The 17,099-nt window shown below is 47.9% G+C and overlaps 1 protein-coding gene across 6 annotated transcripts in view; it reads right to left on the bottom strand.

The window, feature by feature from the left end:
* Positions 1-7,913, bottom strand: part of EML5 (EMAP like 5) — a 114,467-nt gene extending 106,554 nt beyond the window's left edge. For all 6 annotated transcript variants that reach the window (XM_044271778.1, XM_044271779.1, XM_044271780.1 and 3 more), the window contains exon 1: positions 7,546-7,913. In XM_044271778.1, coding sequence (XP_044127713.1) covers positions 7,546-7,742 — 197 coding nt within the window. In that variant the 5' untranslated portion in view covers positions 7,743-7,913. The remainder of the gene's footprint in view (positions 1-7,545) is intronic.
* Between the last annotated feature and the right edge of the window lie 9,186 nt (positions 7,914-17,099).

Genomic DNA, 17,099 nt, shown 5'->3' with positions numbered 1-17,099 from the left:
GATAGATAGATGATAGATAGATAGATAGATAGATAGATAATAGATAGATAGATAGATAGATAGATAGATAGATAGATAATAGATAGATAGATAGATAGATAGATAGATGATAGATAGATATGAGATAGATAGATAGATAGATAGATAGATAGATGATAGATAGATGATAGATAGATAATAGATAGATAGATAGATAGATAGATAGATAGATAATAGATAGATAGATAATAGATAGATAGATAGATAGATAGATAATAGATAGATAGATAGATAGATAGATAGATAGATAACGGTGTGGCCCCTGTGTGCAGCGAGGTGATCTGTATCGGAGGTAACTGTATACGGTGGGGCTGGCCCGGCTGCTGATCTCCCCGCACACCAGCTGTAGGAGGCCACACTATCCTCCTGTCTGCTGCCCCCACATGTAATATGTATAACAGGGACAGAGGTAATCAGACATATATACCTAGCGCACATCATATAACATGGAGCATGTACACCAGTGGCTGAATATTCCGTCAGGGCCCTGCAGAGAGGAGCGTGCTGCCATACGTAGCCTTCACGTGACATACCTGCACGTACACCCGGGGTGGGTTATACATGGCATGCGCTGCAACCTGCGGCCCCTCACCTATTGCCCTGACAGGCTGCAGTTTTCTAGGCATGATGGGACTTGTAGTTTCAGAAGATTTATGAAGTAACAGTCGGCAGAGCGAGGACATGTATGTGTGACAGCGTGCAGGGGTAACTGATCCACAGCACACGGACTGCAGCCCGACATGACCCTCTGCGAGTCAGACCCTACATACATGTATTGTACACACACAGGCCTCATATCTGTGATACTACAACCCCCAGCAGGGTCAGGACTGCTGAAACACATGCACCGATATACATCCCCTGAGACACAGCCCACAACTTGTAATATACCCCAGACTGCCCATATAGCACATATAATATACTTAACACAGCTTATAATACAGCCCAGAGTACCACATATAACACCCTATAATACACAGCTTATAATACAGCCCAGAGTACCGCATATAACACCCTATAATACACAGCTTATAATACAGCCCAGAGTACCACATATAACACCCTATAATACACAGCTTATAATACAGCCCAGAGTACCACATATAACACCCTATAATACACAGCTTATAATATAGCCCAGAGTACCACATATAACACCCTATAATACACAGCTTATAATACAGCCCAGAGTACCGCATATAACACCCTATAATACACAGCTTATAATACAGCCCAGAGTACCACATATAACACCCTATAATACACAGCTTATAATACAGCCCAGAGTACCACATATAACACCCTATAATACACAGCTTATAATACAGCCCAGAGTACCGCATATAACACCCTATAATACACAGCTTATAATACGGCCCAGAGTACCACATATAACACCCTATAATACACAGCTTATAATACAGCCCAGAGTACCGCATATAACACCCTATAATACACAGCTTATAATAAGGCCCAGAGTACCGCATGTAACACCCTATAATACGCAGCTTATAATACGGCCCAGAGTACCACATATAACACCCTATAATACACAGCTTATAATACAGCCCAGAGTACCGCATATAACACCCTATAATACACAGCTTATAATACAGCCCAGAGTACCACATATAACACCCTATAATACACAGCTTATAATACAGCCCAGAGTACCACATATAACACCCTATAATACACAGCTTATAATACGGCCCAGAGTACCACATATAACACCCTATAATACACAGCTTATAATACAGCCCAGAGTACCGAATATAACACCCTATAATACACAGCTTATAATACAGCCCAGAGTACCGAATATAACACCCTATAATACACAGCTTATAATACAGCCCAGAGTACCACATATAACACCCTATAATACACAGCTTATAATACAGCCCAGAGTACCGAATATAACACCCTATAATACACAGCTTATAATACAGCCCAGAGTACCGCATATAACACCCTACAATACACAGCTTATAATACAGCCCAGAGTACCACATATAACACCCTATAATACACAGATTATTACGGTATATACCCCAGAGTACTGCATATAACACCCTATAATACACAGCTTATAATAAGGCCCAGAGTACCGCATATAACACCCTACAATACACAGCTTATAATACAGCCCAGAGTACCACATATAACACCCTATAATACACAGCTTATAATAAGGCCCAGAGTACCGCATATAACACCCTATAATACACAGCTTATTACGGTATATACCCCAGAGTACTGCATATAACACCCTATAATACACAGCTTATAATAAGGCCCAGAGTACCGCATATAACACCCTATAATACGCAGCTTATAATACAGCCCAGAGTACCGCATATAACACCCTATAATACACAGCTTATTACGGTATATACCCCAGAGTACTGCATATAACACCCTATAATACACAGCTTATAATACAGCCCAGAGTACTGCATATAACACCCTATAATACACAGCTTATAATACAGCCCAGAGTACCGCATATAACACCCTATAATACACAGCTTATAATACAGCCCAGAGTACCATATAACACCCTATAATACACAGCTTATTACGGTAAATACCCCAGAGTACTGCATATAACACCCTATAATACACAGCTTAGAATACAGCCCAGAGTACCGCATATAACACCCTATAATACACAGCTTATAATACAGCCCAGAGTACCATAAAACACCCTATAATACACAGCTTATAATAAGGCCCAGAGTACCGCATATAACACCCTATAATACGCAGCTTATAATACAGCCCAGAGTACTGAATATAACACCCTATAATACACAGCTTTATGGTATATATATACCCCAGAGTACTGCATATAACACCCTATAATACACAGCTTATAATACAGCCCACAGTACTGCATATAACACCCTATAATATACAGCAGCCAACTTAGTTGGATACCATGTTGGGGGCCTCTAACACCACTGAGGGCATTCTTTAGGTTAGGATACCAGTATAGAGGGGGTCTCTTCCTCCAGTGGGGACTTTTTGAGGGTAGGACAGCAGTATAAGGGGGTCGCTTCCCCCACTGAGGACCCTTTTAGGGTAGGATCCTACTATAAGGATGATCCCTGACACTACTGAGGACCCTTTAAGGGTAGGATACCACAAGGGGGTCTCTTGCCCCACGGAGGACCCATGGAGGGTAGCACACCACTATTAGAAGGTCTCTTCCCCCACTAAGGGCCCTCTGAGGGTAGGACACCATTATAACAAGGTCTCTTCCCCCACTAAGGACCCTCTGAGGGTAGGACACCACTATAATGGGATCTCTTCCCCCACTGAGGAACTTTTGAGCGTAAGACACCACTATAAGGGGGTCTCTTCCATCACAGAGGACCCTATGAGGAAAGGACACCACTATAAAGGGTGGTGCCTGACACCACTGAGGACCCTCTGAGGGTAGGACACCACTATAAAGAGGGTCTCTGACACCACTGAGGACCCTCTGAGGGTAGGACACCACAATAAAGGGGGTCTCTGACACCACTGAGGACCCTCTGGGGGTAGGGCACCACTATAAGGGGGGCCTCTGACACCACAGAGGACCCTCTAAAGGTAGGACTCCACTATAAGGGGGGTCTCTGACATCACTGAGGACCCTCTGAGGGTAGGACACCACTATAAGGGGGTCTCTTTCCCCCATATAGGACACTTTGAGGGTAGGATACCACTATAAGGGGGTCTCTTCCCCCACTGAGGACACTCCTGAGGGTAGGATATCACTATAAGGGGGTCTTTTCCACCACTGAGGTTGCTTTGAGGGTAGGACACCACTATAAGGGGGTCTCTTCCCCCACTAAGGACCCTTTCAGGGTAGGGTATCATTATAAGGGGTCCTATTCCTCCAATGAGGACCCTTTGAGGCTAGGATACCACTATAATGGGGTCTCTCCCCCAATGAGAACCTTTTGAGGGTAGGACACCACGATAAGGGGGTCTCTTCCCCCAGTGAGAACACTCCTGAGGGTAGGACACCACTATAAGGGGGTGTCACGCTTCGGTGTGTTAGGGAAACACCACACCGAGCATACAAGGGAAGGGGGGAACAGGGAATCAGACCAGAGAACTAGGGAAGGAAGATGGACACCTCCTAGTGAAAACCCTAACCAAAATCCTGACTGACTACCAGTATGAACAGACCCCAGAGGTAGGTGAGTTCATACGCAGGAATACCTAGAGTCCTATCTAGCCCTAAAGGACCCTGTTACTAATGGCAGGGACGAGACTACCTGCTCCTCCAGAAGGAAGGGAGAACAGGAGTCTCCTTCAGGCCTAATACAAACAATAGTGAAATGCAACACACAGAACCCAAACAAAATACAAAAGGGAAAGGAAAAACTTAACTTCTAAGAGGCTATGGAAGCACCAGCCAAGATCCAACCACAAACAATCCACAGGCACAGAAGCTATAAACTGCACAGCATTGTGGGAGAAGCAACTATAAATAAGGAAAGTTAAATGACCACATAAGCAACACCTGGAGGCAAGGGGTGTGGCCATTACCAGCATAAACAACACAGAAACCTATTGATCCACAAGGAAAACCTGTCAGATAAAACCACGTGTTGGGGGACAATTGCTACTGTGGGGGCAGTGTGGGAGAAACTTACTACTGTGGGACAGTGTGGGGGACAATTGCTTCTGTGGGGGACAATTACTACTGTGGGGGCAGTGTGGGGAACATTTACTGCTGAGGGGGCAGTGTGGGGGGAAATTACTACTGTGGGGGCAGTGTGGGGGACAATTACTACTGTGGGGGCAGTGTGGGGGACAATTACTACTGTGGGGGCAGTGTGGGGGACAATTGCTACAGTGTCATCCACAGATCCCTCATAACAGTGTCATCCACAGATGCCCATAACAGTGTCATCCACAGATCCTCCATAACAGTGTCATCCACAGATCCCCCATAACAGTGTCATTTACTGATCCTCCATAAGTGTCATCCACAGATCCTCCATAACAGTGTCATCCACAGATCCCCCCCATAACAGTGTCATCCACAGATACCCCATAACAGTGTGTCATCCACAGATCCCCAATAACAGTGCCATCCACAGATCCTCCATAACAGTGTCATCCACAGATCCCCCATAACAGTGCCATCCACAGATCCTCCATAACAGTGTCATCCACAGATACCCCATAATAGTGTCATCCACAGATCCCCCATAACAGTGTCATCCACAGATCCCCCATAACAGTGTGTCATCCACAGATCCCCATAACAGTGTCATTCACAGATCCCCCATAACAGTGTCATCCACAGATCCCCCATAACAGTGTGTCATCCACAGATCCCCTCCATAACAGTGTCATCCACAGATCCCCCATAACAGTGTGTCCTCCACAGATCCCCCATAACAGTGTGTCATCCACAGATCCCCCATAACAGTGTGTCCTCCACAGATCCCCTATAACAGTGTTTCATCCACAGATCCCCCATAACAGTGTGTCCTCCACAGATCCCCCATAACAGTGTCATCCACAGATCCCCCATAACAGTGTGTCCTCCACAGATCCCCCATAACAGTGTGTCCTCCACAGATCCCCCATAACAGTGTGTCCTCCACAGATCCCCCATAACAGTGTGTCCTCCACAGATCCCCATAACAGTTTCATCCACAGATCCCCCATAACAGTGTGTCCTCCACAGATCCCCCATAACAGTGTGTCCTCCACAGATCCCCCATAACAGTGTGTCCTCCACAGATCCCCCATAACAGTGTGTCATCCACAGATCCCCCATAACAGTGTCATCCACAGATCCCCCATAACAGTGTGTCCTTCACAGATCCCCCATAACAGTGCGCCTATGCACTGAGGAGAGACAGAAAGGAGGGGAAAGAATCTGCGGAAGCAAGCAGAGGACGGCACAGCAGACGACTGAATAGCTTCTTTTGTAAGTAAATTGTTTTGTTATAAATGTAGTTTAATGTCTGTTTTTGCTTAAAGGGACAGTAATTTTTTTTTGTTTTTTAGTTATGTATGATGCTTTTTGCTAAATAAATGTAAATGTAGTGGTGCTATAATGTGGACCCCGGGCCTCTCTATGTCCTGCAGGCTGGCGCTGTGGCAGCGTACGGTTGGGCAGGCAGCAGAACGGCTCTGGGGCTGTCATTGTGCTCTGGAACTTTTCCCTTCACAGCCCTGCAGACCGCAGTACTCTCCTATTTTGTAATCCTATTTATATATACTTATTTCGGGTTTTTTTTCCCAGTAGTATGATTAAGTGGTGAAAAATATTAGTGCCCCCCCCCCCCTCTATATATTGTTCCTAGAGTCACCACTGCTGACACCACTGAGGACCCTCTGAGGGTAGGACACCACTATAAGGGGGACCTCTGACACCACTGAGGACCCTCTGAGGGTAGGACACCACTATACGGGGGAGCTCTGACACCACTGAGGACCCTCTGAGGGTAGGACACCACTATACGGGGAGCTCTGACACCACTATAAGGGGGACCTCTGACACCACTGAGGACCCTCTGAGGGTACGACACCACTATAAGGGGGACCTCTGACACCACTATAAGGGGGACCTCTGACACCACTGAGGACCCTCTGAGGGTACGACACCACTATAAGGGGGACCTCTGACACCACTATAAGGGGGACCTCTGACACCACTGAGGACCCTCTGAAGGTAGGACACCACTATAAGGGGGACCTCTGACACCACTATAAGGGGGACCTCTGACACCACTGAGGACCCTCTGAGGGTAGGACACAACTATACGGGGGACCTCTGACACCACTGAGGACCCTCTGAGGGTACGACACCACTATAAGGGGGACCTCTGACACCACTGAGGACCCTCTGAGGGTAGGACACCTCTATACGGGGGAGCTCTGACACCACTGTGGACCCTCTGAGGGTACGACACCACTATAAGGGGGACCTCTGACACCACTGAGGACCCTCTGAGGGTACGACACCACTATAAGGGGGGCCTCTGACACCACTGAGGACCCTCTGAGGGTAGGACACCACTATAAGGGGGACCTCTGACACCACTGAGGACCCTCTGAGGGTAGGACACCACTATAAGGGGGTCTCTGACACCACTGAGGACCCTCTGAGGGTAGGACACCACTATAAGGGGGACCTCTGACACCACTGAGAACCCTCTGAGGATAGGACACCACTATAAGGGGGCTCTCTGACACCACTGAGGACCCTCTGAGGGTAGGACACCACTATAAGGGGGACCTCTGACACCACTGAGGACCCTCTGAGGGTAGGACACCACTATAAGGGGGACCTCTGACACCACTGAGGACCCTCTGAGGGTAGGACACCACTATAAGGGGGTCTCTGACACCACTACAAGGGGACCTCTGACACCACTATAAGGGGGACCTCTGACACCACTGAGGACCCTCTGAGGGTGGGAGTGGGACACCACTATAAGGGGGACCTCTGAGGGTGGCATTCCACCATTACCCTCACACTACCTGATGATGTCGTCGTTGTGGCCCACGTAGAATTTCTGCTTGTGCTCCCGGGTGTTGTAGACCACCCCGACCCCCGCCACGAAGTACACGATCTCCTTGGCCGCCGTGTAGTACAGGTTGTTCCGGCACTGGTGGCCCCGGTAGCCGTACACCCATTCCAGCCGGAGGTGGCAGTTGGGCGCCGTCCTGTCAGCCATGTCCTCCGGGTTGAGCTCTTCATACAAGACGGGCAGATGTGCGGGGATGCGGCCGCATCAATGGAGGAGTGAAGGAGGGGACGGGTCCGCTGCTCAGCGCCGCTTCTTGGGGGAGAAGGTGCCGCGGGCACCGGGCATGATGCCGCCGCTGTCCGTGGTGCTGAACCTCCTGGGGCCTCCCTCTGTCCCAGCCTCCTCCGCGTCCTCCCGCAGTGGGCACTGAGCTCCGGAGCCCAGGACTTGGCTGCTGGCACGGGAACGCCCCCTGCTCAACGCTGATTGGATGTTTGATAGGATTGACGTGTGTACAGTCCAATCACAGTCCGGGATCGAAATTACTGCGGGGTCTGGGGGGCGCAGGAGTGAGGTGTCATGTCTACCTGTGCCAGCGTCTGCCACCTGCGGATCTCCACTTGGTGTGGAACCAAAAGTCCCAGCCAGCCAAACCATCCCGGGCAGGCGCATTGGTTGTGTGAGCGGGGATGTTGTCATTATTTACCAGATTTCTATACTAAACACATAACTTAAAGTAGTAGTCTCCTATCTATCTATCTATCTATCTATCTATCTCATATCTGTCTATCTATCTATCCATCCCATATTTATCTATATATCTATCCCATATCTATCTATCTATCTATCTCATATCTATCTATCCTTTCTTATATTCATCCATATTTTCATTAATTTATCCATCCATTTATCCATCCATCTATTAATTTATTCATTCATCCATCCTTCCATCTCTTCATCCATCGATTTATCTATTTATCCATCCATCCATTTATTCCTCCCTTCTTCCATCCATCCATCCATCCATCAATTTATCCATCCATTCATTCATCCTTCCATCTATTAATGTATTCATTCATTCATCCATCCTTCCAGACATCCTTTCATCTCTCCATCCATCCATCCACCAATGTTTTGCAATCTCCTATGTGTTCTAATTTTTTCACCACTCTGCTTGCTTTTAGTGAATGGAAACTTTCACCTATGCCTCCAAAGGCTGAAAACCAGAACAGTATTGACCAAGCACTTCTCACAGCTGAGGGTTTGTTACAAGCATAGCCAGCCTAGACAATCCTCTGCCAGCTAAATAGGCTTAACTCCTTCTAACTGCACCGACACACTGTAGCAAATAATCAGGTCAGGAGAGAAGAGATTTGTGATACTGATGCACTTAACTCAGAGAGAGAGAGAGAGAGAGTTATCTAGACCTGATACCACTGTAACAAAACCTCAGCTTTTAGAAATAACAGGTCAATATAGTTTTTTTTTCAGCCTCTGGAGTACAACATGAATGCTATCATTCACTGACAGCATGCAGAGCTGTTGAAAATGATTAGAAATTAAAACATTTCTGTTAAAAAACTGCCGAAGTTTTAAATAGGAAACATGCTTATGCCAAAATGTGTTTTTAGGTCACATATTCCACCTCCCATTGTTTTCAATGTGAACCTGTGCCATAATCCAAAAAATACAATTGGCATGTCAATTCTTGAGGTGCAATCTGGGGGGCACCACTGAATGGGGGCTCATCACTGTGTGGATCTGTGTCAGTGCAAAGTGCAAATCTTCGGTTCAGATTTGGATTAATGACGCAGATATTCTCTCAAATCTGCTGTCTGAACAAGCCCCAAGAAAGCTGCTCACAAAGGTGCTTGAATGTCACAGACAGATTATAGTCCGGATGACAACCCCTACAAGAGCTGTAACGGCAGCCATATTAGTTGCCACCCAGCTTTCCTAAATACAGATCACTTACAGGGAATCTGAAAGCAGTTTTGACCATGCTAAACTGCTGACAGCGCTACGTAGGTCCTGGGTAGAGCGTTACAAACCTGTCTTTACTGGAGCTTTCCTCTTCAGGAGTAGTGTGAATATAAACGTCTATTCTGCCAGAATCTGCTCCTGCAAGTGTCCAGTAGGCGGAGATTCACTGTGAAGTGCACTCTGCATTGAGCTCCTTCTAGCCCCTCCCCTCTGCTTTGAGTGACAGCTGTAGCATCCAACCAGAAGAGCACTGTAGCTGTCATTCAGAGCCAGGGGGAGGGGCTAGAAGGAGCTCAATGCAGAGTGCACTTCACAGTGCAGCTCCGCCTCCTGTACACTTAGCTCAATGCAGAGGGCACTTCACAATGAAGCTCCGCCTCCCGGACACTTAGCTCAATGCAGAGGGCACTTCACAGTGCAGCTCCGCCTCCTGGACACGGTCGTGTGCATGAGCCCTTAGGCAAAATCTATACAGGGCCCCACCTTTTTCAATACTAGGGTCTTCACATGAGGGACCTTCGGACCCCTTAGATGCCAGGGCCCATATGCACCCGCTGATCCTGAGACATAAGTCGATGAATGGCGTCATGTGGCGCCTCAGTCACCGGCCCCGCAGCGCGGCCTCCAAGGGCTGCAGGTACATTCATGGGACATGCATCCTCTGAGATGGAGAAGGACAGAATGAACAGCAGATTGTGCAGAGAGAAGAGACTCCGCCATTCTGCCCGTCCTCACCGCTACTGCAGAGGCAGGAGGCAGGCAGCGCTGTAAGACCCAGCTCCAGCCCCCGGGTACGGGATGACCTTAATAATGTATTGCTTTTCATTAGAGGATTAGATGTGATTGCATTCTTTCAGTTTCTCTCTTCTCCAGGCCTTCAATATGACGGATCTGCCAGGTCATGTGACAAGTCATGTGACGCTCCTGCTACTGCAAAAAAATCATTTATATATACTGTATATAATACCGTATTATTTATAAGACGCTTAGGTTTTAGAGGAGGACAATAAGAAAAAAATATTTTTCATCAGACCTCAGCGCAGACCCCTAATCCTCATCAGACCCCAGATCAGACCCCCGATCTTTATTAGACCTCAAATCAAACCCCCAAGCTTCATCAGACCTCATATTGGACCCTTAATCTTCATCACACCTTAGATCAGACCCCCAATCCTTATCACGCTTCAGATTAGACCCCCCCAATCCTCATCAGACCCCAGATCAGACCCCCGATCTTTATCAGACTTCAGATTAGACCCCCCAATCTTCATTAGACCTCAGATTAGACACCCAAGTCAGACCCCCGATCTTCATCAGACCTCAAATCAAACCCCCAATCTTTGTCAGACCTCAGATCAGGCCGAAATCTTCATTAGACCTCAGATCAGCCCCCCAATATTTATCAGTACTCAGATTAGACCCCCAATCTTTGTCAGACCCCCAATCTTCATTAGACCTCAAATCAAACCCCCAATCTTCATTAGACCTCAGATCAGATCCTCAATCTTCATCACACCTTAGATCAGACCCCCAATCTTTTTCAGACCTCAGATCAGCCCCCCAATATTTATCAGTACTCAGATTAGACCCCCAATCTTCATCAGACCTCCAAATCAGACCACCAGTCTTCATCAGTTCAGACCCCCCAATCTTTATCGGACCTCAGATCAGACAGTAAATTAAATAAAACTACTTACCTCTCTTACCTCCAGGCGGCGCACACTTCCTGCTCTCACCAATCTCTGGTCTTCTGCCGGCGCCGCACTGAGATCAGACATTGCGCAGCGACAGGTCATACTGTGCACCTACGTGCATTTGGTCCTGACACTATAAGCAATCAGGACACAGCACAGCAGGCGTCCAGAAGAAGACCAAGGTGCGGCGAGTACAGCCAGCGCAAGCAGCGCTACAGTCAATGCTCCCTGCACCTCCTGCACTCTAATGAGCGCTTACATAATGGGAGCGCTCATTAGTATTCACTGTATAAGACTCACTGCCATTTCTGTCCTTCTTTGGGAGGAAAAGTGCGTCTTATAAGCGAAAAATACGGTAATTAGTAAAAAGAATCCCAGAACATACAGCAGAAGCTGAACGACATCCTGCAAATGGTAGCCATACCACCATGTAAGGTAAGTGCACTGACAGACAACTACACCTTTTTTTGTCAAAATCCGGTCTTTTAATCCTGAGAAATGCATCTTTTTATTTTTATGCAAATAAAGTTTTTAGTGCACCGTGGACAGGGCCGCTCCGCTCTGTGCACCCAGCCGCCCCTGTGTCATCTCTACCATCTGAAATCTCAAGGACGGTCAACGCGGCACGTGGAGGAGGTCTGTGCAATGTTACTGGCGGAGCGATGGTGCACCAAAAGGAGCAGCCCCGCCCACAGTGCACCGATTTACTTATTTGCATAAAAAAAGGGCTCATGCACATGAACGTATTTTATTTCCGTGTTTTTTTTTGCGACCCGTATGCGGAACCATTCACTTCAACGGGGCCGTAAAAAAAACTAAAATGACTCAGCGTGCATTCCGTGTCCATATGTCCAACATGTCTTGTTATTGTCCTCATCACGGACAAGGATAGGACTGTTCTATTAGGGGTCGGCCGTTCCGTTCCGCAGAATGAACGCGGCTGGTATCCGTGTTTTGCGGATCCACAATTTGCGGATGCTTATGTTTAAGGGTGCCTATGCTATATGGCGGTATGCTTACTTTGAAACCGCTTTTGGAGGTGACTCCCCTTAAAGGGTTTTTTCCAGGATTAGAGAAACATGGCTGCCGTCTTGGAAGAAAAAAAACATGGCTTTTGTCTGCTATGGCAGCTCAGCTACACGGAAGCCAATGGGGCTGCAATAGCAAACGTAACCCAGGTGCTGAGCCGCAATACCGCTTACATCCTGAGGACAGGTGTGGCGCTGTTTTTGGAAGAAAGCAGCTATATTTTGCCAATACCAAACAACCCCTTTATTAAGCCCTGTTTGGGTCTTGCAAATCTTTCTAGGGGCCCTATTATTAGAGCATGCTGGACTGACCGAGGGGCCCCCTCATGTATGATTGACCACTGACCTGCAGGGGTCAAGTGTGGACTGACCCACCAGAAGATCAGTTGTACCCCAGGTGCCCCCAACCTGAACAGGGACTCCTTTTCTAAAGGGCTTATTCAGTCTCCTGGAAATAAACCTCCATTCATTCATTCACTCTGCTTTCTGTCACTGAATGGAAACATTCTTGCTTACACCCAGAGACTGAGGTGGTGGCACAGAACATGGCTGTGTGTTCCCTGCATCCCAACGCCGGGGAAGGGATTGGGTGACAGGAGGCGGCTCCAGCTTTGTATAATCTATGAGCAGCTCAGAATAAGAGGCGCTGGAGCCGAACATGCAGCTGCCCCAGATTCCTTACGGCTGGAGATGAATTTTTTCTCTTGTGACGGCACCCAGGCCCTAGCTCCTGAGGGCACCCAACGCATGCCTCCCAACCCTCCCGGATCCAGTGGGACAGTCCCGATTTTCAGCTTGTGCCCCACGGTCCCAGCACGGCTGCCGCAAGTCCAGACTTCGACTGTATGTGTGTCCTTAAGACGGGGATACAGTGGATCACAACGGTAAAGCACATCAGCTTCCTGCTCTACCATTTATTGGTTTATTACTGGCAGGCGCGATGATGTCACAGTGACATCATCAAGCCTGTGGCACTAAGGGAGTAAAGACTGGAGTCCAGAGCAGATCTACTCTGCACCACTCAGCATGGGGATGTTTTAAAATTTTTCTTTATTAAAAAATGTTCAGCGGTTTTTGAGATGCCGGGGTTAAAAAAAAAACACTTTGTAGACAATCACTTTAAGTTCCGTCAGCTGACAGCTCATGTGAAACCTCCTCTCTGATCTCCTGACCTCATAAACACTCATTATAGCCAGTGGCGTAGCTAGAAATGACTGGGCCCCACAGCAAATTTTTGAATGGGGCCCCCCTCCCCCAGTAATGTTTTCGCAACCCCTTCCTTTCATGCCGCCCCCATTTCTGTGGCTAGTAAAGATCGCTCTCTCAGACCAGGCCCGGCAGCTGTTCCATCCGTTTTATACACTGTCACTGTATATAATTTCATTGTGTAATACTGTTGAGGGGGCCCTGACAAAATCTTTGAGCCCCTTTTGGGTCAGGGCCCCAAAGCAGCCGCTTCCCCTATAGCTGCGCCCCTGATTATAGCTAAACTCTTATAAAACTGATAATATGGCTCAAATGAGAGTTTATGAGGTCAGGAGATCAGAGATAAGGTTTCACATGAGCTGTCAGATGATGGGACTGAGAAGTGATACTCTGCAAACAGACTGATTTTGTAACCCCTGTATCTCAAAAACTGCTGATTTTTTTTTTTATAAAAACCAATTGAAAAATGCAACATCCCTAAATAAATTGCCCTGAAGGTGTACATACCCTTTAAGCTTTTTTTCCATAAGACTGGACAATTTCTTTAATTAGATTTTTGGATTTTAGTGGGAAATTACATTTGATTATGAATTATACTCTGTGAACTGCCCGGTGTAGCTGCCTAGTTTGCCCGTATGGTAACTCCATGCAGACTCAGAGGTCATGTAAAGAGCTCACCTCCCACCCCCTTAATTCACTTACCCCAATGCTTGGCTGCTCCTGAGAATACAGATAAGTAAATGGGAAGGAGACGGATTGGAAATCAATACCGGTACAGGAAAGCTCTATTCATACACAGGATCCATTGTCATCTACAGTGAATGATCAGCGGAGCAGGGAGCACATACAGGTGGCAGACGGCCGCTGATCGAATGCAGATGGTGCCCTAGTGTATTGTGGGGAGAACCAATCATCTCCTGGGAGAGAAGCGGCGCCACGTTTATGAGGCAGCCACTTATCTCTAACATGCATAGTAATTATATGATATTTACAATGTGTACTTTAAAGGGGGCATCCCCTATTTATATGCCCTTCTCGGAGCAGGGCTGCACCACCAATGAGGCCAGGTGAGGCGACCGCCTCGGGCAGCACCAGGTAGGGGCAAGAGAGGGGGCAGCGGGAGGGCCATGGGCAACGAGCGTTTTCATTGTGGGAAAGGGGTTAGGTTAAGAAATCGCCTCAGGCAGCATAAAGGCTAGGTGCACCCCTGTCTAGGAGGACACTTGAGACCGCCGGAGTGGAGGACCTCTGTAAAGTATGGCTACCATCTTGAAGAACTAGATTAAATGTGGATACAACCGCAGCTGAACCCAGACAATCTACGCATTATTGGGGGTGCTGCTGGGGGGGTTGTCTGCACATGTAAAAAATCTGGCAAACTAAGGCTACACTCACATGACCGTAGTGTTTTGCGGTCCGCGAATTGCAGATCCGCAAAACACGGATACTGGCCCGTGTGCGTTCCGTAATTTGCAGACCGCACTATGATAAAAAAAATTGTCTATTCTTGCAGACAAGATTAGGACATGCTCTATCTTTTTTGCAGGGCCGCAGAACGGAACTACGTATGCGGACAGCCCACGGTTGAGCTGTCCGCATCTTCTGCCGCCCCATTGAAATGAATAGGTCTGCACCCCTTCCGCAAAATTGCAGCACAGATGCAGACTCATTCATACGGTTGTGTGAATGAGCCCCTATGCAGACTGTAGACAGACTCACCCAGCTCTCCGGCACTCCTGAAAGGTAAATCAGTGATGGAGCCTTGATCTGTCAAGATCATGCGGATTATCCCGTGATTTCCCCTCCAGATTTGCTGTGGATTAGGGCTCATGCACACGACCATGCTTTTTGTCCGGACGAGGACCCATTTACTTCAATGGGGCCGCAAAAGATGCGGATATCACATAGTGTGCTGTCCGCATCCGTATGAACATTCCGCGGCCCCGCCAAAAAAAAAATAGAACATGTCCTATTCTTGTCCGGACAAGGATAGGACAGTTCTATATAGAGGGCGGGAGCGTTCATTACGTAAAATGCGGAACGCACATGCCCGGTGTCCGTGTTTTGCTGACTGCAAAAGCAGCTACGGCTGTGTGCAGGAGCCCTTAGGGGGACTTTACACGTGGCAGGTTTTGATGCAGAAAATTTCTGCGACTGAAAATCGGCTCCATTCCTCTGAAGAGGGTTGTTTTGGCGACAAGCGCACGGATTCCTGCAAGCTCCTTTTAGAGGAATGGAGCTGATTCTCGAAATCTGCCGCATGTGAAGGCGCCCTTGTGCCTCTGATTTGTGAAATGCAAAGGGTCAGGGGTGCACCTAGCCTTTCTGCTGCCTGAGGCGAAAACTGAAACAACCCCCCTCCCCCCCTTTCCAATGCTAATTTCTTAACCTAACCCTTCCCTTCAGCCCATGGCCCTTCAGCTGCCCCCCTCTTACCCCTATCTGGTGCGGCCTCATTGGTGGTGCACCCCTGGCAAAGGGTGAAACCTGTGTTGGGAATGCCCACCATAAGGACTCATGCACATGACTGTATGTATTTTGCGGTCGATGTTGCGTCGGCATTTTATGCAGATCCATTTACTTCAATGGGTCCGTGGTCCAGATTTTCCGGCCAGGTATAGGACTCGTTCTGTCTCTTTGTGGAACTGAAATACGGACGCAGATCATCGTCGTGTATGCCCACTCTGCAGAAAGATAGAATATGTCGGCAGTATGCAGACCATGGACCCATTGAAGTCACCGTATCCATATTTTGTGCATTCCTGATTCGCGGACCGCAAAACAGATAAGATCGTGTGCATGAGGCCTAAATTGACATGCTGCGGCTTTGAAATCTTCACCACCAGTTTATGCAGCAGATTTTTTTTCTGCAGCGTTAGAAAAACTGCTAATTTTGATGCAGGCAAAGCCGCAGCGTATCAATCCCGGGTGAACGTTTTTCTTGTTTTATGTAAGTGAACCTCAGGCTGGGTTCACACCTGAGCGTTTTACAGCGCGTTCCTACGCGCTGTAAAACGCACAACAGGCAAGAACCAATGATTCCCTATGGGAATGGTTCTCACCTGGGCGTTTTACAGCACGTACGATCGCGCTGTAAAACGCCCGACGCTCAAACAAGTGCTTGAGCTTTTTTTTGGGCGTTTGTCGCGCGTTCCCGCACATAGAAATTCGGGAACGCGCGACAATGTGTGAACACCAGTCTCTGTATGCGCGATTGTAAACGCCCGTACAATCGCGCATACAGAGCGCTCGTTTCAGAACGCTCAGGTCTGAACCCAGCGTCAGAGGTCTTTTCTAGGAGTTTGATATCGACGGCCTATCCTCATCAGGGATCCTCAATATCTGATTGGCTGGGTTCTGACTCCCAGCACCCCCCGCCATCAGCTGTTTGAAAAGGCTGAATTGCGGTGGCCTCCTCACATCATACCAAGCACAGCGCCATACTTTGCATAGTGGTCGTGCTTGGTATTGCACTTTCTGAGCTTCAAATAAGCCAATGAACGTGACATCACTGGCCCAGGAAGGGGCTGCAGCGCTCACCAGCTCATTGGCTGGGCGTGCCAGGTGTTGGATTCCCACCGATCAGATACTGATGACTTTAATCCTGCGGATAGGCAATCATTATCAAACTCCTGGCAAACCCCTTTAACCTT

Source organism: Bufo gargarizans, chromosome 11, assembly GCF_014858855.1.
Source record: "Bufo gargarizans isolate SCDJY-AF-19 chromosome 11, ASM1485885v1, whole genome shotgun sequence".
NCBI lineage: Eukaryota > Metazoa > Chordata > Amphibia > Anura > Bufonidae > Bufo > Bufo gargarizans.
This window is presented reverse-complemented; position numbering and strand designations above follow the sequence as displayed.